The 27,382-nt window shown below is 27.7% G+C and overlaps 1 protein-coding gene across 2 annotated transcripts in view; it reads right to left on the bottom strand.

Moving 5' to 3' along the window:
• LOC129983700 (tyrosine-protein phosphatase 10D-like) overlaps positions 1-27,382 on the bottom strand; it is a 175,415-nt gene that overhangs the window by 16,306 nt on the left and 131,727 nt on the right. For both annotated transcript variants that reach the window (XR_008785438.1, XM_056093287.1), the window contains exons 15-21: positions 24,935-25,062; positions 22,941-23,033; positions 21,494-21,560; positions 19,926-20,143; positions 16,119-16,311; positions 6,631-6,802; positions 4,134-4,386 (exon numbers count right to left, since the gene is read on the bottom strand). Coding sequence is in view for 1 of the 2 variants with exons in the window: in XM_056093287.1 (XP_055949262.1) it covers positions 4,134-4,386; positions 6,631-6,802; positions 16,119-16,311; positions 19,926-20,143; positions 21,494-21,560; positions 22,941-23,033; positions 24,935-25,062 (1,124 nt within the window). In the remaining variant the exon portion in view is untranslated. The remainder of the gene's footprint in view (positions 1-4,133; positions 4,387-6,630; positions 6,803-16,118; positions 16,312-19,925; positions 20,144-21,493; positions 21,561-22,940; positions 23,034-24,934; positions 25,063-27,382) is intronic.

Genomic DNA, 27,382 nt, shown 5'->3' on the forward strand with positions numbered 1-27,382 from the left:
TGGCCTGATGAAGGAGTCTAAATATCGCCAAAATCACAAGTTCGAATACTTTGACGACTACAATACTACCTATAATTTCTTATAAGAGAAAGTAAAAATGTATATTGTAGGGCCGAAATGGCCTGATGAAGGAGTCTAAATATCGCCAAAATCACAAGTTTGAATACTTTGACGACTACAATACTACCTATAATTTCGTATAAGAGAAAGTAAAAATGTATATTGTAGGGTCGAAATGGCCTGATGAAGTAGTCTAAATATCGCCAAAATCACAAGTTCGAATACTTTGACGACTACAATACTACCTATAATTTCTTATAAGAGAAAGTAAAAATGTATATTGTAGGGCCGAAATGGCCTGATGAAGGAGTCTAAATATCGCCAAAATCACAAGTTTGAATACTTTGACGACTACAATACTACCTATAATTTCGTATAAGAGAAAGTAAAAATGTATATTGTAGGGTCGAAATGGCCTGATGAAGGAGTCTAAATATCGCCAAAATCACAAGTTCGAATACTTTGACGACTACAATACTACCTATAATTTCTTATAAGAGAAAGTAAAAATGTATATTGTAGGGCCGAAATGGCCTGATGAAGGAGTCTAAATATCGCCAAAATCACAAGTTTGAATACTTTGACGACTACAATACTACCTATAATTTCGTATAAGAGAAAGTAAAAATGTATATTGTAGGGTCGAAATGGCCTGATGAAGTAGTCTAAATATCGCCAAAATCACAAGTTCGAATACTTTGACGACTACAATACTACCTATAATTTCTTATAAGAGAAAGTAAAAATGTATATTGTAGGGCCGAAATGGCCTGAGGAAGGAGTCTAAATATCGCCAAAATCACAAGTTCGAATACTTTGACGACTACAATACTACCTATAATTTCGTATAAGAGAAAGTAAAAATGTATATTGTAGGGCCGAAATGGCCTGATGAAGGAGTCTAAATATCGCCAAAATCACAAGTTCGAATACTTTGACGACTACAATACTACCTATAATTTCGTATAAGAGAAAGTAAAAATGTATATTGTAGTGCCGAAATGGCCTGAGGAAGGAGTCTAAATATCGCCAAAATCACAAGTTCGAATACTTTGACGACTACAATACTACCTATAATTTCGTATAAGAGAAAAAAAAATGTATAATGTAGGGCCGAAATGGCCTGATGAAGGAGTCTAAATATCACCAAAATTACAAGTTCGAATACTTTGACGACTAAAATACTACCTATAACTTTGTATAAGAGGAAGTAAAAATGTATGTTGTAGTGCCGAAATGGCCTGAGGAAGGAGTCTAAATATCGTTAAAATCACAAGTTCGAATACTTTGACGACTACAATACTACCTATAATTTCGTATAAGAGAAAGTAAAAATGTATATTGTAGGGTCGAAATGGCCTGATGAAGTAGTCTAAATATCGCCAAAATCACAAGTTCGAATACTTTGACGACTACAATACTACCTATAATTTCGTATAAGAGAAAGTAAAAAGGTATATTGTAGGGCCGCAATGACCTGATGAAGAAGTCTAAATATCCTTGCAAGAAAACTACTGGGAAATGCATTATTTAAATTTTATGATATCTTTTATAGCCTAAATAGCACTAAACCATCTGTTGATTATGAACCGCTAATAATTTTATACTATTCTCCTAGTTTTTTAGTCAAATACTACTTAAATAGTACTTTAATCATCGGTCATTTGCTTCAAGATGTTTTACCACGAAAAGCAGAAAACTTAAATCTTTAAAACTTTTCCACTAAATCCAAAACTATAACCGTAAATATATTTTCAAAAATTCCATATTTGAGAAGAAATTTTATTCTCAGCAAAATTCAAAAACAACATCCAAATCCTTCAATCAGAATTCTCCTCGGCTTCAGCATTTCTCCCCGTTTCTGCTTTCTTCAAGTTCCTTGATAAAACAGAAACACACATTCTATCTTTTTTTAATGTCGCCCTGCTTGTCTGCAAGCATTCAGAAAGATCTGAAATCCTTATATTTGAAGATTTTATGCGAGTCACGGCATTGTTGCTGTTGTTCTTTTTAATGTTTTTGTAAATTCCGACGAAGTTTCCTGAAAATTACAGCGGACTCAAATTGCATTTTTTCCCCTTGTAAATTCAAAACAACGCACTTAACAAAAAAAATTTATTTTTAACGAGAATGAAGGAATATTATTTCTTCGGTTTCTCTTTCTTTCTTTCTTTTTTTTTCCCCCTCCTTCTTTCTCTCTCTCTCTCTCTCTTGCTTTTTATAGCTTTTTAACTGACTTAGGTTGAAGAAAATGAATAAAAAAAAAGTGAAGTGGTTGTAATAGATTATATTATATATCGCTGAAGAATGTACTTTATTTAGTTCACTTGTGTAGCAACTATTTATTAGGATTAAGCAGAACAAACTTAAAGCATTGAAGGAAGATTGTTCAGTAGCATTTATTCGTTGCTTGTTTGTCTTTTACTAAAGTTTTCCAATTCCAGAGAGCACTGCTTCAGCTCTTTGGGATGGTTAATTGCAGTTATTGTTACCGGAGCGATTACCTTAGGCTCTATAATGACTTTTTGAATTAGATTAGGATTTTAGTTCTTAAATTTTCGGCATTACCATAAATACTTCGTTTAATTCTGTTTTATTCGTATCAAACAATAATGCCATAAAATAGAAAAAGAATATTAATGAATTGGTTAATTGCGTAATTGAATAATTAAAGAAATATTAATTTCAATATATCAGATCAATGGTTAATTAGAATTATAGTATCCTAAATTTACGGTGAGGTATCCGAAGACAAGCCTTGATGTTTAAATTCCACATCGGCATCCTATACAATTCGATCACTTTGCATGTTCTTACAATGAAAAAAAAATGTAAAACAGTGCTTAAAAAGTGACATGTTCCAAATGTTTTTATGAAACACATTGAATTTTACAAATTCAAAGCAATTTCCACTGGCGATTACCTATGCGTATATGCTCACAAAGAACTGGACAGAATTTATCTACCAATAAGGTATATTTAAATAATAAAATGCATTTACAGCATTCATTTATAAAAAAAAATACACATTGTGCGTGTCATTTGTATAATTCCATGCATTATCATAGATTGTATTATCATATATAAAAGCCATGTATACCATTTATGTAGCCAAAATACCATGTATTATCATATATAAAAGCCATTTCGTGTCCAGTTTATTTATTTCCATCCTATTTTTATAAACTATTGCCCATACAATCATATTTTTTTTAATTGTATCTAATTTTTTCCAATTGGCTATATGACTGAACATTAAATAATCAATTGATCCATATTCGAGTTCCATTACATGTTTGTGTATTGTACCATCAAATTAGCAATATATTATGACGATTCATCTAATTAAATACTACTGTCTCACTTTAATGTAAAAATCCCAGCTACTAAGAATTACATTTTTCTAACTGAAGGCAACTTATTCTTTTGTTAAAACGTAAAAAATTATTAATTTATTATAGATATTATATTATTTTGTCAGTTCGTCCTTTATTTTTTATCTTAAAAAGATTTATAAATTTTAATATTTTTATTGATTTACCGAATTAGACCTTCTATTTAAAGATAAAGTTAGGAATTTCAAATTAAAACAGTGAAAAAAAAACTATCTTAAATTTAGATAATTCTATTACTATAACGTTTCCTTAATTAATTTTATATTTTCTACACCACTGTTTATATACAGAATATTTAGAAAACTTCAGCTATAAAGAATGGTTAGTAGACATTAAATTACACAATAAATATAATGGAAAATAATGTCGCAAATCTTGAAGATAAAGTGAATACTATAGATTTTGTCTAGCTGAACTAAAATCTACTACTGCTGTCTAAAGAAGATTCAGAAACTAGAAAACTGGGAATTTCTGAGACAAGGAAATTTATAGTACTCTTAAGAAATCAAACTGAAGAAGATCTTAATACCACATAAGAATTCTACATCCAAATAATATTAATGAGGATTTTATTTAATTTTTCTTTAATTAAAACTATTTGTACATGTTTTCTTTTCATTTTTTTCAGAAAAAAAATATTCAAGAACTCTTAATATAAACCACACAATGAGTACTGACCGGAATGTAGTTGGCGTTGATGTAGTCTGTGCCTTCCTCATCATCCGTGGGCATCAGTTTGATCCTGGAGTGATCGTAGGGAAGAATATTAGTGAATCTGTTCTTAGGTCGATTCACTGGCAGGTCGGCCGCATTGCAAGCCCGTTCCCTCCCCACATTCTTCAACTGTTCGAATTCCTCCGAGAAACGGAAGTCCGAATCTGCTGCCATGATGCGATAATGATCACCGAAGTCTTTCAACTTCACGGGACGGCTAGAAAGAAGGAAATCGATATTGAAAATGAAAGATAATTAAAGTAACGGATTATGTGCATAATGATGTTGCCAGGTAAGCAAAATAGATCTTAAAATAAGATGGAAATACTTAAATCCAATTAGTTTTTATTTGAAGCCGCCACACTTATAAATGAACTTCATATGGTATTAACAACAAATAAAAGCCAAGGATGGTTTAAGAAAAACAGTAGCGCACGTTTTGAAACCGGCGAATTCAAATCGTTGACACGATAGTCATAATTTTTATGTTTTAAAAATATTTTTAAAAAAACCATATTTTTGCTAATTTAGCAGCTTTTACGTGTTTTAGAAATGTAGAAATTCGCTCGAATTGTTACGTTACAGCAGAAGTATTTTTTTTTTTTTAATCTTCGGATCAAAATAGATTTATATTATTTTTTAAACATTAAAACAGCTCTAAAAAGAATTTCTTTTAAGGGCGTAGAATTTTCATGACAGAATTTATTATATACATAAAACAAGATAATTTCAATGCGCCATATTTAGAAATAGACGTAAATTAGGATACAGAAGAGATGTTATTTTTTTATTTTAAATCGCTACTTATTAGTTATTTTATTGGAATGCGTACCGTCTCAGTATCTTTATATTTGCTTCAATCAAATTTACAAACACAGTATATGTTTTAAATTTATGATGCTGTATAATTTCTGTATTAGCAAAAAATATTCCGCTGCCAACGAACTAATATAGCCATGACATCAATAAATCATTCCTACTAGCACAAAATGCCGAACAACAATGTTACGATATCCACGATGTTGGGTGGCATTCAGAATGTCGAACAACATCATGGAGATATCGTACAATATCTTGTGCTATAAGAGATTATAGTTCTAACAGGTAACTGAATTTGCATAAAAAAAATGTAATAACAGTAGGAATTCCTATAAATAAAACTCAAAATAAGCAAAATATATATGTTAGAAAAATAAATAACAGAAATAGAGAAATAAAACCAGCTCTGTAAGTAAACAATTGTGAATGGTAATCTACTGATGCATTGGAAAACCACAGAGCATTTAATGTAGAAGGTATATTCATTTTTTAAATTTTCTATTTGAGAATCTACCATAATATTCTCTAAAAACAACTTTAGTCTACCTATATTATATTCTCCAAGTTTCGCCTATGGTATTATTTAAATCAGGACCAGATTATAACTCATTTTCATTTTGCGATGAATTAGAAGCTGTTTAAAGGCACACGAAAGTTTTTTTCCTTTCAGTGTAAATTCTCAATAAAAAGATAATTATGAACCATTCACCCTGTGTAGTATTTACGATCTGCATTTTATGAAACAAATTTATTATGTTCAGCAACATTCTAATGATTCAGTTCAGAATTATCTTTTCTTTCTCGAGCTTGAAGGAAATTGCCTGAATAAAGAAATAGAAGTTGAAATCAATCGCACTTAGAAAAGATTTCACTTATGTACGAAATATGAGACATCTAGAGTAGAATAATGTTGAAATATATTTCCTTTCCGCCAATTATAGCTATTTATTTCTACTGCGTAGCTATTTTAAGATAAGGTTAAACTCCCAATCATGTCGCAACTATTTCTGGAGAGAAAAAGACAAGCTAGTAAACAAGTTGGCAAACAATAAAGTTATAGATAATTTGCTAACCCAGTGTTTATGTTAGAAATCAGTATAACGGAGTAAATCTACGTTTCTGTTTGTCGGGAATCATCAGAAATTATCGTTTTCATTATTTGCACTACAGACTTGGGAGAAAGGTTAAACTAGTTTGCAGTAAAAAATGAGTTAGTCACTGCTAATAAAAAAGTGATTGACTTATAAGTGTAATATATTTGATAATAAGTGTAATCAGTGAAAAATAAGTGTAATCTATTTGATGGCACAACATAGTTAGCATTTTGAAGTCACCACAGACCATTCAACCAAGTTCTTGACAGTCTTTTAAGGATGTATTGCGCAGGTTTTTGGAGAATATTAAAGACTCTCTCAACGAAATAATTTTACAATGCATGTTGCCAACACACGAATTTTTTTATTGTAGTTATGCATTTTTAATGTAAACTCTCCATACTTTTTCAAATAAAACTATACTTGATGGTAAAAAATGAAAGTCATGAAAAATGGCAGTAAAAAATAGCAGTTCCCTAACAAACATATACGGATAATTTACAATCAAATAATTAAAAAAAATCTATATATAATAAATGAAGACCAACCTAGTGATGACTTCGCTGTCCGCGATGGATATGGCATCGCCCTTGGCATGCTTAGCTTTCTTGGCGAAGGGGGCTAGCCGCCTTCTTCTCCAAAGCAGGGCCACCCCAACGGCCAGCACAAGAACGATTAAGGGCACAAGGATGCCGGCCAGCAGCGTCCGGTTGTCGGGCTCTGTTGAAGGGGCAGTAAATATATTCACAGTTATCTTATCATTATTAAGTATAAATTCTGATGTATCATTCTTACATCAGAAATAATATATATATATATAAAATAAAAAACAATCCATGAATTCATGATTCCGTGTTAAAGATTAAAAAGTGAATTGATAACAAGAGAAGAGCTGTCTATCTGCCCTGCTTCAAGATTCAGGTTGCGTCCAAGATAATGGATTAATTTATCGTTAAGTAAAAATTGCTTCAAAATCTGGAAAATAAATAAATAAATAATATTTATACACTCTACTTTTTCCTAAGCTATGCAAATAAAGAATTTATATTAAGAAAATTGTAAGATTTTTTGGATGGATTCTAAAACAAAGATTCAAGGGTTTTAGTAAGTTTGTTGATACTAATTTAATTATTATCAAGTGCTATGTTACAAATATTAAATTACAAATGCATTTCACAAAATGATGTAGACCACCATGTTTTTAAACTTTATATAAAAGAGAATTTCATTTAAAACAAATTTTCTGATAAAAACAAAACCTATGATACAAAATTTTAGCTAATAATAAACGTGATCAAATGAAATGGATTTTTAGGATTTTTCAGTTGGATCAGCAGTGAGGTTTTGGAATGAAAAAGCTTTGTCAAAAAGCTCTGTTTTTTTTCTGTTTTTTTTTTTTTTTTTTCTTTTTTTTTAAATCGAATGTGCGAATTTTGATTTCTTTATAAATCTTTAAAATTCTAAATATTAAATTTAAATAGTCATTCATACGTAATATGCTTTACATTTTAACTTTTTTATTTATATTTAAATCTTGACAAGCCTATATTTTCGTTTGCTATTGCTTTAAAAATTGATATTTTGTTTTTATACATAACTGAATAAAAAATACAAGTCTATAAATATTCTTTACTAAGAGAGAAGAGAAAGTCACTTTTTAATATCAAGTTAGCAGGGAACATTTCCCGCCTAAACCACAGAACTTTTTTCAATCAAAAAGTTTACCAGAACTTTAAATTTCAAAAATATTAAAATTATAAATTAATAATATAATCTCATATCTATTAAAACCAAACAACGCAGCTCTAAATAAAAAAAGGAAATTATATTAAATTTAACTATCAATTTGGTGAATGTTTGTTAATTTAGTAGGGGAAATCTGCAAATAGAAACTCCAAAGACTGTATAATCGTTTTCCCTTATTACTCGACCATCCTTTGCAAAGCAATAATGAACTCTTCCATTTTTCTTTAATTGTCAATTCTTTAAGGTATGATTTATAAGATGATTAAAACTAGAAGCTATGCTTTTAAAAAACAGTTAAATATCTCTATTAAGTAATAAGTTTGATATCTTGTTGCTGAATTTTCATCAAACAATATGAAAATATTAAACACACTTTCCTGTGAATATTTAGTCAACAGGAAAATAATGAAGGCGTCATAATCAAAACATATTTATAAAATCAGAAAGTTTAAACTATAAGAGAATTCGCAATTAAAATTTTTAAATAATTCAAATGTTCTATACCTCATTAATTATGCTAGTAATGAATTATGTTATATACACATATATAATGTTGATTATTGATGCGGTTAAATTAAAAGACTCGATGGAGAATGTTCATTCAGCGTTAGAAAGTTAAAAAAAATGTGAATAATTAAGTATTAGGGAAATATATAATGTTTCAAAGTCAAACCATATAGAAACGTGAAAAACGCTAAAAATTATCAAGATTATGAGGGTGATCGTCATTAAAATTCTTTGCATAATTAATTAAACAATGGATAAAAATATTAATTATGTGTAATGACTTCGGTAAGCTTGATAAAAATTCAATGCGATTTAAATGAAATTTTTAATTTTGAAAGAAGGCCTTTAAATTAGATTTCTCTCGACAACAAATATGCAAATATAACGTATACTTTTATTAATTTCATCAGTTATTCTTCGAATTAAATTATAGAAATTTGCATTCAAAACAATGTCCCGACTTCCATTAATTTGCAATAAATAATTTGTTTGAAAGAAAGATCGTTTAAAAATATTTCATAGGAAAATGATAATATTTTTAATGAAAGTTAAAAATTAAATTCCAATATATATATTTTTTAAATAATACAATCTAACGATTAATTTGTCAATTTTTCTTTCAAAATCTTTCTTTTGAAAGTGCCGCAGAATCATAAAAAAAATATTGTCTTGCTGTCAGATATTTTAATGAAAACGTGTTTCAAGAAATGAAATTCCATTGTAAATAAAGGAATTTAAAGAACAATGTCATAACATGAAAATGAAAAAAGAATTTGAAATTTCAAGCAAAGCCCTGTATTAATTCGAAAATTAATAATTATTTATTTGCAATGACATATTGCTTTAAATAGAGCAATTGATTACAAATATTGATTAAATGTATTATTCTTTTAAATAAAATTAAAAAACGAAATAAATTTAATAATAATGGACTCAAAATAATTAATTCGTGTTATTATCTGTATTTTTACAATTAGCAATTTATTATTAATTATTCATTAAAGTGAAAGTGCATTTTCTTTCTTTACTTTTTCGATTAATTTAAAAGATCAAGACATTTTTTAACTACAATAGGCAAACAAAAATAATTAAAATAGTGTTTCATGCATCATGAATTTTTTAAGAGACGGCAGCTAAACAGAATTTTATCTCATAAGGCAGAGGGAATGAAAAAAGATTTTCAAGCACAAGAACAGGAAATGATTTACTTATTAAGAAGCATTTCTTAAAGGCTTTATTTCTATGCCAGCGCCTATGAATTTATTATAAAGAAATTACATATTCCACGTAAGACGTTAATGAAAAATGCATGAATGTTTTTCCGATTTATTTGTATTTAGTACTTAAATTTTGTTTATTCCTTCTATATATTTTAAATAATAGAAAAAAATTAAATTTATAATTAATGTGTTGGGAAATTTGTCGTACGGCATGAAAAATGTTGGATAAATTTGATAGTATGTAGACAAAAAAAAAAAAAAACTTTCAAGCATTAAAATATTTAGACTTCACCTCAATTGTTTATTTTCTTATACATATAAGCTCCCTCCCTATTGTTTTTTTAGACGTGCATGAGATTTCAAAGAATATTTTAAATAAATTATAGAAAGAGAGTAAAGAGAAGAAAAAAATATTTACAGTTATATATATATTTCCGGCTTTTCTTTCTATTTTCTTTTGTTTATTTCAGTTTTCTTTCTTTCTTTCTTTTTTTTGTTTCATTTTCTGTTTCTTCATATTTTTTTAATTCAACAATTTCTTTGTAAATGGTTTTGTACGCCGATTGAATTCTCAGTTAATTTACTCCAGTAAGCATAGTGTGGTGCGATGGTATAGTTTAAGATTAGTTTCCATTAATAATAAAAACGAGAATATGATGTATGTGTAAGGTATCTGTCTACACGACTCAAGACATGCCATTACATCGAATTTGGTAGAGGTATACTTTTGAGGTGAGAATGTGTTTCATCATAGTGAATATTTTAAAATTTCAATTAAAATTTTAATACATTTACAAATAAATAAAATGTTCACATTTCACGATAATAACTTCTGGAAATATTATTATTCTAAAAATAATTTTAACAGCACTTTAGAATTACAGAAATTATTCTTTTAATGACTTAATTCATCTTCGTTTAATTTTTTCCTTAATTTAAAAAAATTATTTTTATGCCGAATTTACAAAAAAAAATTTCATTGTTTTTATAAAACTCTAACAGTTTTAAATGTTTTTAAAGAAATTTAATTACGTATTTCTCTTATATAGTTGAAAGCTAAGAAAATACTCTAATGCCATTCACTTTTTTTTTAAATTAAAATTTTATTTTTCTATGAAATCTGTAAACAAAGTCTTGTAAAATACTAATTATATTTAGAACTATATCCTGTGCGTTTAAAAATTATAAATTCTATTATAAAATTCTCTGCAGGCATGTTTTAAATCAATTAACATGATATACAAGTAAACTGCTAAATATCAATTTAATGATTAAATTAAATGTATATTTTGCAAGAGGGATTCGAGGGTGAAGTTTACATCGACAACGCGCAATTAAACATTAGAAGACATGGTCTGGCTTATTGACCTTAAGAGCACTTAGGGTGGGAGGACAATAAAACTTTTAAATGTCAAATGTTTGAAATTTAAAATTACTTTTTTCAGGAACTATGATAATTAATTTCTGTATAAAAGATTGTAATGAAACTAAACAAAATCAGTATTCTCGCGAATATGTTGGTCGCCAAAGATGCTTGTAATAAATAAGTAGAATATAAATAATAGAGGAAATGTATGTTGATGTTCTAATTTTTAAACTCTATTACATTCCATTTAAATAGTTGAAATTGTATAGAGATATATTGATTGGTTTTAGAAAAATTCAATATTCATGTACAAATTTTGTAAAGAGTTTATTTTAATTTAAATATATTAAATAAGGAAATGTTTCAAATTATTGCCAGTTTTTAATTTTTGTCTCAGCAAAATTAGAGAAGTTTTTTTTTTCAAATCCATTGAATTTGACAAAAAAAAAAGAATTAAAAAGAAGTTTAATATGTTAAAGGATAATAAAATATATTAAGGCGTTCAGACTTTAATGTGGTTACAATGCTACGCACAGCAGCTAGAGATCTTAAAAAATATTGTTCAATTTTTATCAGGAAAAGGTTATCTTGCTTCAAATTTCATGATTAGGAAACTACACAGAAAAAAAATTTATCAGCTTTTGTCTGATTTTTTTTATTTAGCCATAACCTAGATACCTCATTTTTTTAAAAGATAGGAAAGGAATATTCTTATAGAAAAAAAATTCAAATATTGTACAATTATTTTTCTGATTTCAACAGATAGTAGTAATAAATATTATGTGTTATTCTTACCTTTATTTATCCTGAAGAGCTTTAGTTAAATTTTAAAGAAACAAATATTGCATATTTAAATTAAACAAATTTTAACCTTATAATGGTTATGAAATATCGTTTAGTTATTGCGTAATACGCAATAACTAAACGACAGCAGTTTGACTTTTCTAAAAAAAAAAAAAAAGGTTTTGAAAAAGGTTTGACTTTTCTAAATTATTTAAAAAATCCATTTTTTGTTTTAAATTTTATATTTATAGATTATCATTACTGGTTTATTTCTTGAATTAAATGAAGTTATTTGTGAAGCTTATAATTGTAAATGTAAGCTTTTTACAATATGCTTGAGTGTTTTTTACTTAGAACTTTCTTTGGAGATCAACTTAATAATCGAAATAATGAATAATTTTTATTTACTTTTATAATAATACTTAAAAATATTTATTATAACAAAAACAATAACCAACACTTTTTTGAAAAAAGTTAAATATCTTTCTTTTTTTATGTAATTTTTAATTTAGAAATAGGTCCTTAAAAACCTTTGCTTAACCCACGGAAGAAATTATTGAGCAATCAATATCAATACTAATAAAAAAAAGAGAAAAATAAGTGTGCGACTTTTTGCTGCTGGCGCTGTATTTGCATCAAAATTTGAACGCTTAACTTTAAAAAAAAATTCTTTAAACATTTTTCTTGATAGTTTTTATTTATTTATGTATTTTAAATTTACTTATATTTTCAGCTTGTTTTAACCAATACAAATAAAATTTTTCTCATATGTTAACATTTTGCTTTTAAATTTGACCATGCTTAGATAATACAAATATTAAAATGCTTTCTTTTAAGGCATTGCTACAAAGAGGTAAATTATTAATACATATTTTTCAGTTTTCATAGAATTCATGCTCTTTCATCTTAACAAACAATTAAAGAAAAATTTAAAATATTTATACATTAACAGTTTAACAACCAGTAAAACCAATATTTCTCGATTATAATCTGATCTCCAAAGGCGTCTAGTATGTATAACATTTATGATTTAGAACGATACTGTTAAATGCAACGTAAAATCATACGTTATCGTTCAACATGTGGAACTTTCCTACATTATTTTCAAAATCAGCGGATCATCTTTGTTTTCTTGTAACATCCTTAACTAATTTTAAACATTATAAGAAAACTCTTTTCAAAATTAACAAAGCGCATTTTCAAACGTAAAATAAGACATTTATAGAAATTCAGTTTATACAGGTCATTAAATGAATAAAGAAAATTTCTTGATATTAAATAAAAACATAAAAGATCGTTTTCGTGCAGTAATAAGTAATTGAAATAAAAATTGGAATTTCCTTTCACTGGTGACGCAATGATTTTCAGATTTAGCAAACTATACAGCTTTAAAAGTGTTCCTATTACTATGCATTTTATACGATGAATATTATAATTTTTTTTATAAAATCTATAATAATACTGACTTATTTTTGTATGAATTAGATGTATTTGATGATATTTCAGTTTCATAAATTAAATTATTTTTTTTATCACGAGTTTTATCTTTTTTACTTTCATTTTTTCTATTGGTAAAAAATTATTTGAATAATCTGAATAGTTAAAATTCTAGCTGTATGAAATATGTTCATTATACAATCAATTCCATGTTGTTAAAAGTTAAAATTAAGACCTGTACATTTCAAAACAAGAAGACACGCTAGAGTTTAAAATAATCACCGTTTCTTTTTAAAAAAGTAATTTTTGTTATCAATTTCAATAATAAATTCAAATGTTTATTTCCAATTAAAAGAAAGGGACATCCGAAAGGGCAACATAAGTATTTCTGAAAATTAAAGTGTAAAAACAAATCGATTAATTATACACAAAACCTAACAAAGCAATGAAAAAGAGAATATTCTTGAAACAAATATTTTTGAATAAAATTGTCGTAATAGCTTGAGAAGAAGTTAAATTAAATACAGAATAGAAATGCTGCAAAAAAAAAAAAAAAAAAAGTAAAGCATTTATATTATGGAAAAAGAATTTTTTTTTTTGTAATAATTACCTTTTAAAATAAGGCTTAATAATTCTTATGACGATTAAACGAACTTGAATTTAAATTGTACTCCAAACGAAAAATCATTATTTAATAATAATAAATTATCGTCTGAAATGTTAAATAAAAATAAATAATAACAAAACTTAGAATATAAACGCAGCATGTTTTCAAAACAGAAAACAATATTTTGGTACAACTAAGAGAGGTTTTTTCGCACACTTTGGTCCTGAAAATAAATAAATGTATTATTTTTCGAGTTTTAAGAGGTACGCGTTAAGCGATGAAAAGAGTAATAATGAAAAAGAAACGGGAGAAAAGCGGGAGACTGCAATTAATTTTACGGGTTCCATTTCCATGGAACAATTTCCAACGTCCGATATTACATAATTTAAAAACATTGTTTGGCAACGCTAGTAAAAAGCTGTATTTCTTTGCACTCTTTCGTTCTTTTTCGTTATGAAATTAACGAATTCTAAGAAGAAAAAAATCACGAATGGCAGTCGGAACATGATTATCAAATGTATCCAGGAAATTCGTGGTTAAAGTGATCATTTTCGCTTTTACGATGAGTGTTAATTATGCAGTGCTTGTGTTTAACAGAATTCTTTCTTTTTTCCATGCCATTTTGATCAATTGTTCGCTGTCTGAAATAAATTATTAGGGAAATGACTCTAATAATTATGTGTCCATGCATATATTTAGAGGTTGCAATCCAATAATAACCGGATATGTAAAAGTATGACCGTGTTCTAAGTTTTTTTTATGCTCTATTTCATTGTTATCCAAATAAAAAAGGTGTCTTCATACATTTCATATATGTGTGTGTGTTTTAGAAAATTACATAGCATAGTGATTTCTGGAATAAGCTAACTTATTATAAATATAAATTGCTTCTAAGTTAAATCATTCAAACTATATAAAAATGTAATTAAAAAATGAAAGCTTTAAGAATAAATAAAGCGAAATAAAAAAAAAAGCTGATTTTTTTTAAATTGAAAAATGGTTAATTAAAGAAATTAGAGTAACAAACAAATTTTAATTAAAAGTATTAGATATGTGGTTTCGTTATCTTAAAATGAATTCGTAGTTGATTCTACGCACTTTTAAATTTCTTTTATGAAATTTTTCAGTTTATAAATATACTATGTTTACAATGAAAACTATGAGTTGTTTGTCATATTTTAAAATAAATTGTTGACAAGGTATGTAAAAAATTCTTAAAATCTGTACTAGTAACTTGAAATTTTAGAACAAAAATTTTAGAAAAGGGGGAACAGTTCAGCTCACGTTGGAAATTTAGAGCAGGTACATTTTTATTTTTCCCTCTCGAAACAAACTGTAACTCCAAACATTTCGACGCATAACAAAGAAATTAAATAGTTAAGCAAAATAACACTAGTGATCAAAATAGAAATCAACGAAATAAAATAAATGAATAATACATTGAAAATGCGTCGATGCACATATGCATCGAAAAATTGTCTCAAAATATTTATACAAAAAATTCCGGTAACATATTCATAGTACAGAAGTCTTAGCAATTATATTTTCATATCAATGCTTTAAACAGGATAAAATAAGAGATTTTCAAGCCAAATTGTTTAAAAATTCTTTTTTCTTTTTAAGAATACACAAAAACCTATCAAAGCCTATACTTGTTGAAATTTTTTTAAAAAAAAATATGAGGAGATTTGAAACATCGCAGGTGGATGCGTTTGTTTGACTTATTTGCAGTTTTTTTAAAAAAATTTCTCTAAATAATATAGTACTGATAACAAGCACACATAAAAAAAATCTATTCAAAATCATTGAGGCGCACCGGATATAAATCCAGTAATTAAAGCAATGAAAAGTATTGTTGTAAAATACACTTCAAAGACATTTTTAAAAATTTAGTAAAATTAGAGAAAAATTAACGGAAAAAATTAGCATCGGCGTAAAGCTTTTTTTTTATTTTAAAGTTGTGTTAAAAGGATTTTGTGCAGTAAAATGCCTGAAGTTACTAAGGAAAAATATTAAAATTGTGAAATTTAATTAAAACTAATAAAATTTATGAAAACCCTTTTCTTACAGAGCACATATTCTCCCAAGAATTAATTATAAGTCAAATTTGATAACTCAAACCCAACCATCGACCTTGTAGACAGATTTGAACGATTTTTTTCCCATCATGCATATCGCGTTAAATGATTTTTTTTCCCTCATACATGTCGCTTTGAATGATTTTTTTTTTCATTATAAATGCCGATTTGAACGTTTTTTTTTTTTTTTTCCATCGTGGATGTCAATTTGAACAATTTTTATTCATCGCGCATGCCAAAATTTTCAAATATTAACAAAATAAAATTTATGCAACAAAACAACAGCACTCACCTGTCTGTATTGGATAAGTGAAGAAAGTATCCGTAAATGCTGTCGGAGTGGTAAAAGCCCTGAGTTTGATCCTGTAGGTAGAGGCAGCTTTGAGAGGTCCGTTGCAGTATCCTTTTACGCCGTGGCACGATTCTGCACCAACTACGAAATCCTCCACCAAAGAATGGTTGAAGGGATAGTAAGGTTCCAACACCTGCGAGGACAGAAAACAGAATGCTGATTCCGCGCTTAAAAGGGTGCTCGACCTTTGAGTTCTTTCCACGGACGATAACAACAGCGGAAAGGATGAGAGAGAGGGGGAGGAGGACAGCATTCGTCGGTCTTCAGGAGTTAGATTTCTGAAGTTCTTGAAACATCCACTACGTGTACAGCTAGCTGATAAAGAGCGTCACTTTTGGAAAGCCGCGGTTATTGTAGTGGGGGTAGATAACGCAGGGCCATCTGTCAGAACTGTTTTTTTTAGACGAGTACTTTATTTTGTTTTCCCGAATAAAACAAGAAGTAGAATAAATTTTTTGTAAAAAAAAGAAAGTAGATTAGTTTTATTAACAGAAATTTAAATTTATGAGGAAAATAAGTCGCGGATAGGTTTAAATATTGTTATTTATTCTAGAACAACGAACAATTATTCTTCAACAAAATAAAAAGTTAATTTAACTCTTGGTTTAAAGTAATCAGTTTAAAAAGTACGGACTATTTTATGAGCCTAAAATAATTCGGCATATTTTGAACTACAGGATTGCTGGATTAACAAGTATTTATTTAAGTAAATGCAACAAATAATAATAAAATCTGTATTTATGATGCCAAAATAAAACAGTAAATTCTGTACAAAAGATGCCAAACAATACAGAAAATATTATTCAAAATCATACTGTCCACATTGCAAGATCACTGAAATCCGTATACTACGACTTGTTTTTCCTGAATGTTTTCCATCCCCATTCTAAAAACGCTGGATATGAGCAAGAATTGATATAGTAGTGGATTATTGAGCCTCTATTGTACACCTTTATATAAACTTTTTCAATAATTATGCTTTTATGGGCATTATCAAAAGCAAGCTACAGCATGAAGCAATTGCTAAAATGAGACATTCCAGCTTTACTTCTTAATCATTTAACAATTATCATTTATTTTTAATACTTTTAACCAACCTTGATGTAACTGAAGCTTCTTTTATGGCTTAATTTGACTCATACATAGAGTCAATTTTATTCATAAGGTTTGAAATAAAACATTTGCTGAATTAGAAATTTGAGAAGATATTACATAGACTGTGACTGGTCTTGAATTAGTTCAAGGTTTTTTAAACAGCAAATCTAAGAGGAGTATCTCAGAAGGACCTCAGGAGCAAATCTAAGAGGAGGATCAATGGGATCTCAGTTGGGGTGAGGGATGGAGTAACGATGACTCAACTGTTGTATGCCAGAATTACTTGTCATAAATTTAATTCTTAACATAAACATCTTTAAAATCTACTAAAATATGGCTTCAGAATGATTCGACTTGCTTAACAAACACGCCCACAGATTCATGGCATGAAAATTAAGGAAATTTGTATGAGTTCCTGTGTGAGGATAAATACAAATAATTAGAATCTCTCTTTTATTATTTAGGTGAAAGACGATTTAATTAATTATACAATGTAATTAAAATTGGTTTTGGAATATCATCTTTGAAATCTTGAGGCAACAATACGGTTATGATTTATTCTCTAATCTTAAAAGCGTTTCTTGGCTATTTTTGGTATTGATGAGCTATCGATGATTTATTCGAATGATGTACTCAACAAGAATCATACTTTCAAGTGATATTATCTGATTCAATAGCGTGATGACAATAAATAGTTTTCTGATGTATAATATTTAATTTGTGCAGATTTTTCATCTCATCCATCAGCTTCTAAATTCAAAACAGAAATATATAAGTGTGGAAAGCCCATAAATAATGTCATCTACAACATCTTGAGCTACTTCTAGCTACGCTATTTGGAATAGAATATATCGAATGAAACAATGATTGTCTAAAATAAATAAGTTATGTCTTGGATGTGTACATTAATGTTTATGAATCTAGTAGCATCTTATTATAAATAAGTCGCTATGCCATAATGTGGTTATGTAAAACGACTGGTATATAATATACAAGTTGATTCAAAAATTCGTTAACATTTGAAAATTCATTAATTCCCGGAATAATACATGTAAAAAGGTAATCATCGACATATATGCTTGAAATGACATGGGATTTTATTAAAACAAAATTAAGAGAGTAAAATAATGGGGGAAGATGACGATTGTTTTCCTAACGTGTTATGGACCGACGAAACCCGTTTTACACTCCGAGGGTCTGACAATTGCCACAACTGCAGAATTTGGGCTACCGAAAATCCAAGAACTGCTGTTGAAACCCATTACACGAAGTTGGTTGTGAGGTTACCTGAACTCGCAAATCTATCGCAAACGTTCAATCTCATTAGGGATGCTAACATCCTAAAAACAACCGATGACAATTTATCAACATACCTAGAGATATGCTGCACAGTATTGTTCACAACATCGACTTCAGGTACTGTTGGTGAATGACGGTCGATATATTGAGCATTTGTTATAGAGAACATAGCCTTTGCTAAAAATTAATTATCATGCTAATGATTGCTTTTTTTTTATATGAAGAGACACACCTACAGATATGCTACCTACCTATATATATATTGGCCGTTTTTTGCACTTTTTTTTGTCGCAAAAAATCACTTGTCATTTCAAGTACGTCCATCAATATTTATCTCTCTACCAACATTATACCATAAATTATTGAATTTTCAAATCTTAATGGACTTTTGAATCGTCCGGCATTTTTCATCGTTCACAGTTGCGTAGAGAAAGGAAATTTACCTAGAGCATGGCAATATTATTATTGTTTTTTGCCTCATCATCATATTTAACTTTTCTAAAAAAATCAATAAAGTCGCTTTATCCCTATGAAGCCATCCAAGAATTGTGCCCGGCGCATCTATATTTGCACTGCCCCTCTCATTGTTATGCTATTTCGAAGGCTTCTAGCCATTTGACAAACAGTAAGAATACGTTTACATAAGTGGTGTCAGCAGTCTGTATTTTTAGAATTTTCAAATAATTGTTCTGTTTCGCTGCGTACTACTTTTTACCATTATTTTATTTATGGTGTTCTCCTCATGTTGCCTGACTTGAATATTGAATATAAAACGAGCTGCTGCTTTAAAATGCTTTTAAAAGTATTGTATTTTTGGTATGCTTTTAAAAGTATCATATTTGTATTTTTGGTATGCTTTTAAAAGCATTGTATTTATACTTTTGGTATGCTTTTAAAAGTATCATATTTGTATTTTTGGTATGCTTTTAAAAGCATTGTATTTATACTTTTGGTATGCTTTTAAAAGCATTGTATTTATACTTTTGGTATGCTTTTAAAAGTATCATATTTGTATTTTTGGTATGCTTTTAAAAGCATTGTATTTATACTTTTGGTATGCTTTTAAAAGCATTGTATTTATACTTTTGGTATGCTTTTAAAAGCATTGTATTTATACTTTTGGTATGCTTTTAAAAGTATCATATTTGTATTTTTGGTATGCTTTTAAAAGCATTGTATTTATACTTTTGGTATGCTTTTAAAAGCATTTTAGGTCTGAATACAGAATAAGATAAAGGTGAGCTAGAAAAAGTTTGTAAAATTTTTAGGATATAAATGACTTCAACAAAAGATTTTAACTCAGATATTCTATATATACTTGTCTAATCCGAGAAAAAGAGAGGATTTTTTTACCTGATAGGGTGGCCACAGGGCGTACTGCTGCACCTCACCCCATGTTGGCATTCTGAGGGCAGTGGAGTCTTTAGCATCGTCTTCTGCCACGATTATGGTATAAGCTATGATCTTGCCATTGACGTTTGAGAAAAAGTGACTACCAAATTCCACTTTGATGGTGTTTGATGTTCGACCGACCACCTTCGGAACTACGTTAGGCTCGGGAGGAGGTGGAGCTGGAATTAAATCGTGTTTCATTAAAAAGAATAAAAAATATAATAATATTAGCCTTAATATGGTTAAAAATATCTTCGAAAAATAAGGCTTCTTAAATTGCTGGACATGACTCCAATTAGACTTGTGCAGAATTGAGGTAGTGAAATAAAAAGAAAAAAAGATGCAAATCTTGCATTATTTTAATGTGTTATAAACAATGAAATCAATTTACACGAAAAGGCAAATATTTCATTCAGATTTTACGAATTTAAATTCGAAAAATATCTATAGAAAAAATTATTAATCACGTAGATAAATTCCACACCCCAAATCTAATGGTGTCAGTCCTATTTATTAAATTTTTTCATCCCGTTGTGTGATTTTTATTTGGTAGACATTTTAGAAATTCAAAAAGGGGGACATTTCAATATGTTATCTTTTGAATGGTGTATGATTTGTAATGTCAGTATGTATAAAGCAGGAGATTAAATCGCTAAATTCCGTTTATCATTTTTAAATAAATAGGTATTTATTATTTTATCATTTTTAAATAAGGTATATCATTTTTCAAGTAGGATGATTGTTTAATTCCTATTCTTTTATGGGAGAATTTAAAATTGTTGATAAAATTTACTTTTCAACTTTAGAAAATTGATTTAGCAAATTATGAAGTAAAAAACTTTTGATAATTTTGTATCAAAATAATTTTGAATATCATTATTTGTGTATTAAATATGTGCTAATAATTTAATTACATTTAATTCATGAAAGTTATAAAAGATAAAAGTCAACAATTTTCAAACTCGTTTCACGTTATATTTTCTTTCATCGTGAAACAACAATGAAAATTATTGATATTCATCTTTTACAATTTTTATGAACTAATTTTAATTTTATATTTTCTTATATTTATATATTTCTTATATATATATATATCTTATATATATTTCATATTTTTATATTTCCTTATATATATATTTCTTTCAATTTATATTGTGTAATATATGCTATTAAATAAAATAGTTAATAATAAAATAGAAATTATATTGAAATGTTACCTAAAATATCTATTAAAAACTAGTAATTTTAAATATTTTAATAAAATAAGTAGTTAAAATATAAAATAATATTTATTTATAAAAAGCTATTAAAATATTTATTTATGAAATTAATAATTTAAAATAGTTATTTACAAAACGTTTAGCATTAAACTAACCATAAAAAAAATCAAAAAAATATTTTATTCCAGAAAAGTCATTGACCTTTAATATATTTCCTTTAAGTTCATAACAAAAACCTTATTTCCTCATAACAAATACCATAGTTTTATATTTCATCAAAGAAATTCTCGAAAATGGCAATATACTTACGCCAAATGGGCGTGGCTTCTTCCGATATAGCTGTGCTTCCGGGTCCTACCTTGGTGTGCGCTTGAATCTAAAAATCACGAGAAAAGAAACATATATTTTCGTTTTTACTTTGCCTATGCTTTGCAAAATCGTGATCATAATATAAAACAAAACATTTTTAATGGGAGCGATTTTTGACAGCAGATCATTATTTTTTTTAAATAATTCCAATTTGAGTGACAAATGGATGAAACTTTTGGCAAGGAGGAACCGATTCCCATTTTAAAGTCTTAAAAAAGTTAAAAATTTCTTCTTTAAAACTGCGTCATATAAATAAGATGCCGTAAAATGCAACAAATTTCAAAACATACAACATACTACTTAATACGTCATAGTAAAAGTTTGGAAAATGCAACATTACAGTTTTTTTCTGTTTCGATTTTGTGAAAATAATCCTCCAACAATATTTTATTTCAAATTTGGCGCCTTATTGCGTACTAAGGCACCAACTTCATATTATATATAAATTTATAAATATAGATATATAGTATCCATATTTATAATAGTACTATAGATAACTACTGATACCTAAGAGCAAATATTATCATTGATTTTTCATAACATTTTATCTCTTTTTCTAATATTCTACATTTTACCTAAAAATATTTTTTTAGATTCAAATTTATGATGACATATTGTGAATTGTATTTGTTTCTTTTTCTTTGGTATTTTTAATACCTCTTTAAAACGATCAATACTATTTAACGATAAAAAAGATTATATGTTCACTTTTCAAGAATCTAAAGTATTGCAACTTTAATCTAATTCTAATATATTGTTTTTGAAAAATGATTAAATAGACAAGAGCAAATTTTAAAAAAATAAGTTATAGCCAATGTAGTCGATAAAAATTTGTTAAATAAATATCCTTTATTTTAATTTTATATACATATATTGCAACAAAAGAACCCCATTGACAATGGATTTAATCATTTCGAAAATCCGTTGTATTGAAGGACTTAATTTTTTTTTAGCATTTTCCTTTTTTTAAGCATATTTTAGAGTCGAATATTCAGATCATTAATTATTATTATTATTTTTGTAGTTTCTATTCATAAATTTTTGAAATGCTTTTCAAAAGAATCATTAATTGTGGACTCAGTGATTAACGTTGATAGTAACGATTAATCTAATTCATTAAAAGTTAATAAGATTATTAAGAAGATTTTGAATTTTAATATTCTCACGTAACATATTTCTATCATAAAATAAATATAAGAAACATTTATTATTTTACTAGAAAAAATAATTGTTATATAAAAATAAATATAAAAATTAGGGAAAAAAATCAGAGAAATTTACTTGTTAGAGTAAAATTTGAAAATTGCATTGGAAAGCGTTATGATTAATTAAGAATTGGCAATTAATTCATGGTAGAATTATTCAAAATTTTCGCAATAGAACTCACTTCGAATACATAATCCATTCCCGGTTGCAATCCTGTGACCACGCCCCTGCTCTCTGTAGGTTCGAAGAATTCCTGTCTGCGTTTAGGACTTCCCTAAATGAAAAAAAAAAATGTACAGAACAAAAATTCTATAAGGAAAATAGAGAAAGGATACAACTGCGTGGATATATTTCAAAGATAAAATAACGGTACAAGTCAATGAAAGGTTACAGATGCCTTAAGAAAGGTTACAGATGTCTTAAAGAAAAGTTACAGATGCCTTAAGAAAGGTTACAGATATCTTAAAGAAAAGTTACAGAAGGCCTTAAAGAAAGGTATACAATTTCATGAATACTTCAGAAAGAGATATAGTGAAAGATACAATTGCATGAATATTTTAATAAGAAAAAAAAATAATGAAACACAATTTGGTGTAAAACTTAGTAAGGGAAAATAATAATAATAGACACTTCTCGAATATCCAAACCGAAAAAGTAATAAGATAAAACTATGTGAATACCTCAATGAGGAAAAAAAAGAATAATAAGATGCAATAGCTTTATTCTTTGGTAAAAGCAGAGCTACATTATTAAACAAGCAAAGTAGGCAATAGTGCAAGGGTCCCACAGCTTTAGGGGGTCCTGTGTCCTCGATAATTTTTATGGAATTTTAAATTTTCTTAAAACTTTGTTTGAATTAATTTTGGAGCATTATTTTTGAAGAATTCTTACTTAATTACAATAATTAAAAAAATTTAATTTTTTTTTAATATTTTGTTGTTGTTTTCCCCAGTTGAAAATTTTTTAGATGCTTAACTAAAACCAACTTTTTATAAAGTAACTGGAAATGAAACATTTTGCTTTTCCAATTAATCGGAATTTGCCATTTATAACTACTTATATTAAAATTAATTTGAAATCGAGAAAAATATCTGTCGAGATTTATATTGGCAGTGGGCAACCAAGGTGGTTGAACAGGACCACGGTACGGGAAAAAAGTAATATTTTTTTTTTAGTGTTAATAGGCGAGGAAGGGTAGAAATATTGAATTTTGCATCTTATTGGAAACAAATATATAAAGGCACAATCTCGTGAATGCGTCATCTGGAAAAAATAATAATTAAATTTGTAAAAAGTGATAATATATGACTATCTTAGAAGATAATCATTTTCTTTTAAGAAATCAAATAAACAGTAATGTAATCAGGAATTCAATAGTTATTTGAAGGATTTCAGGTGCACTACAAGAAATAGTGCTTAATATAGTGCTGCCAGGTGTACTACCGCCATCAAGAGGATCGATTCCACGGAACAAAACTAAATCAACTCTACAAATTTGGCAATAGACTATTCATAATATAAGTATTAATTTTGAAAATGTGAAGCATTAGAAAATTTTCAATTATATTTTGAGATGATACTTATCTATTTATTAAGGAATAAATTCGTTATTGCATAAATGATCCCAAGAAATAAATTATGAATGCAACTTTAGACAAAAAAAATAATAACATTTAAGATAAATTATATAACTTTAAATAAATCAAATAATAAAATTGCCGAGTCCAAACAGCATTTAATTAAACAGCAGCAGCAATAAGTTAAACTAAACAATTTCAAATAAATCAAATAGCATTTAAAACAAGTAATTTTTTCAGTTCGCAATAAATTAATCAGCTTTTAAAAATTATTACGCTTTGAAGAAATCAAGTAACACTTCAGTAAAAAAAATTTACATATTTTTTATTTTACTTTAATCAAATCACGTGGCTTGTAAGATAAATAAGACATGAATGTGAAATATAATGTATTTTTTTATCACATTTAACCGGCCTACCTTGACATAGCAGATTATTTTTTTATAGAACTTAAGATAAATAAGTTATAAAACTTTTTAACAACAGACATTTATTTCTCTTTCAGTCTGACTACCTTGATGTAGTAGGTTATTGCCGAGTCAAATGTGTCTAAAAACTTTTAAATAAAAGCCATTTATACAAAATTCAACCTACTTACCTTGATGTAGTAAGTTACTTTATAACCTGTGAGCACTCCATTTTGTTCGTTAGATGGCAGTGACCATTGTAAGGTTACTTCGCTAGGTTTTACATCTACTGCACGGAAGAAATGTACCCTACCAGGCACTGTAAAGAAAAAATAAGTATTCAAACTTTCGTAATTTTGATAACTAAATATGAAAACTATCTATGTGAAATAGATATGTGAATTCACATATGAAATCGATAGATCTCAAAGAATCCATTTATTTATTTTTTCAATATGAAAATAATAAATGGAAATATTGAATATAATAAAATTCATATATCAAGAATTAATTTACTTTCTTTGTCATATATGTAATACCAACAGAATTGTATACTTGGATCCATATGGCATAAAACAGACAGTATGCTTGACAAGTATTTTAAGTACAATGGAAATAAATATATCTCCCAATACTCAAAACATCTATATATAGACATACAAACAGTATTGGATTATCGAATAAGCAAAGCAGGCAGATGCCAAGGCTCTAGTATACTTTGGCTACCAAAACTTTGGTGGATCATGTGATTGTGATTTTTAGTGGTTTTTTTTAAATGGTCCATTTTTAATGCTTCCATTTTATTTGGAATAAGAAACTTTTTCGAATTTATCAAACGAAAACCAAGAATCATTTAAATTTCAAATCATTACTTTCATAATTTTTTCGGGCCTCCAAATTCGCTTACATATAATCTAGTTCAATACTTTTTTTATTAATGACTGATTTATTCATAAGTCATTTTTTCTGACAAGCTTTGCAGTAAAGTATTTAGATTCTTCTAAAAACGTCTGGAAACTTTTTAATGCTTTGTTTAAAATGTTTAAATTTAGCTTAATTCGCAAGATATTGAAACGAACTCTCTTAAGGCCATCTATAAATAATTTCAGTCTCTTAAATTATTTATTACTTAAACATTGCTTATTTAAAGATAAAAATCAGTAGAAAAATATCTTGTTTAGGAAATTGGTAACTCACCGAGATTGGTAATGTTTAAGGGCTTCTATTAAACTTAATACATTGTATAAAAAAAATAGATTATCCCACCTTAAATAACCAATCAAGTTCACAATTAAATAAACTGTGAAGAGATTTCAACAAAAATTTGGTTAACCGCAACGTAAGCAAAAACTTTGTTGAGTCATTAAATAAATTCTGTGGTTACTAATTAATAATCACACGCAAATCAAACATTTCAATTTCTATTGAATAAACCATAATATGTTCTGTTAAACGACAGTTAAGAATCATGTAGGAGTTATAATGCCACGAGAGTATTCGCATTTCAGTGCAGAGAAAATAATCCACCCTTCCTTAAGACAAATATTGGAATACTATGTTGGGATAGGAGACCTACCATCATGTAATCATTTAATCACCAAAGTAAACAATCATTGGCTAATAGTTAGTGATACTCTATTACTTATCGGCAATGTACATCGAAATATCTTCATCTGACCTTTTGACTGTGTGCGTAAATATAAGAGTTTAAGTCCAATTTTTGAACGTAAATATAAGAGTTAAGTCCAATTTTTGAACATAAATATAAGAGTTAAGTCCAATTTTTGAACATAAATATAAGAGTTAAGTCCAATTTTTGAACATATATATATATATATATATATATATATATATATATATATATATATATATATATATATATATATATATATATATATATATATATAATGTAAGTATAATAATTAAAAGCAGAAGGCAGTTTCGACGACATTGAAGAGACTTTAGATTTTTTAAGTTCGTTTTATTCTCTTTAATCCATCCCGGGAAGGCATAATTATTTATAAGCAGGAGCCACGAGCACACACACAACACATAACGACACAGTGTGAAAATAAGGCAATGAGTGCAAGCTGATGAACATTTATATCTGGTCTTATATAACATGAGATTGTGACACGTGTCGATTATGATTGGAATTTCTCACACGTGGCGACCTTGATAAGGGAGGGTTCCTTTAGAAGAATCTGTTTACATCAGCGCTTCTCTATGCCTTCACTCGGCACGTGGGAACCGCCGAAGCAATAATTTTTACAAAGCTTCAGTTGAATTAATTAATTGAAATTAGAGTTTAAATATCATTATATATTTATATACCCACAGCCATCTGGAACGCTGGGCGGAGTTAAAAAATATTCCCGCCCTTTTGGTGTGTGTAATTATCACATGTGAAATCCCTAATTTCTGTTTTGGTATGTGGCAACTAAGACAGATATTTTTATCTTTAAATGGACTGATTCATCGATGTAAGAATAAATTTAAGCAAGAATAAATAATAAAGGCCAATGAACTGAAGTCTGCAATTTTTATTTATTTATATTTTTACTGATTCATTATATTCTTCCTTCATGGATCAAATTTAAGCGTATTGCAAATAATTCTCATTTTTTTTCTATAAGTGG

This window comes from Argiope bruennichi, chromosome 9, assembly GCF_947563725.1.
Source record: "Argiope bruennichi chromosome 9, qqArgBrue1.1, whole genome shotgun sequence".
Classification (NCBI taxonomy): domain Eukaryota; kingdom Metazoa; phylum Arthropoda; class Arachnida; order Araneae; family Araneidae; genus Argiope; species Argiope bruennichi.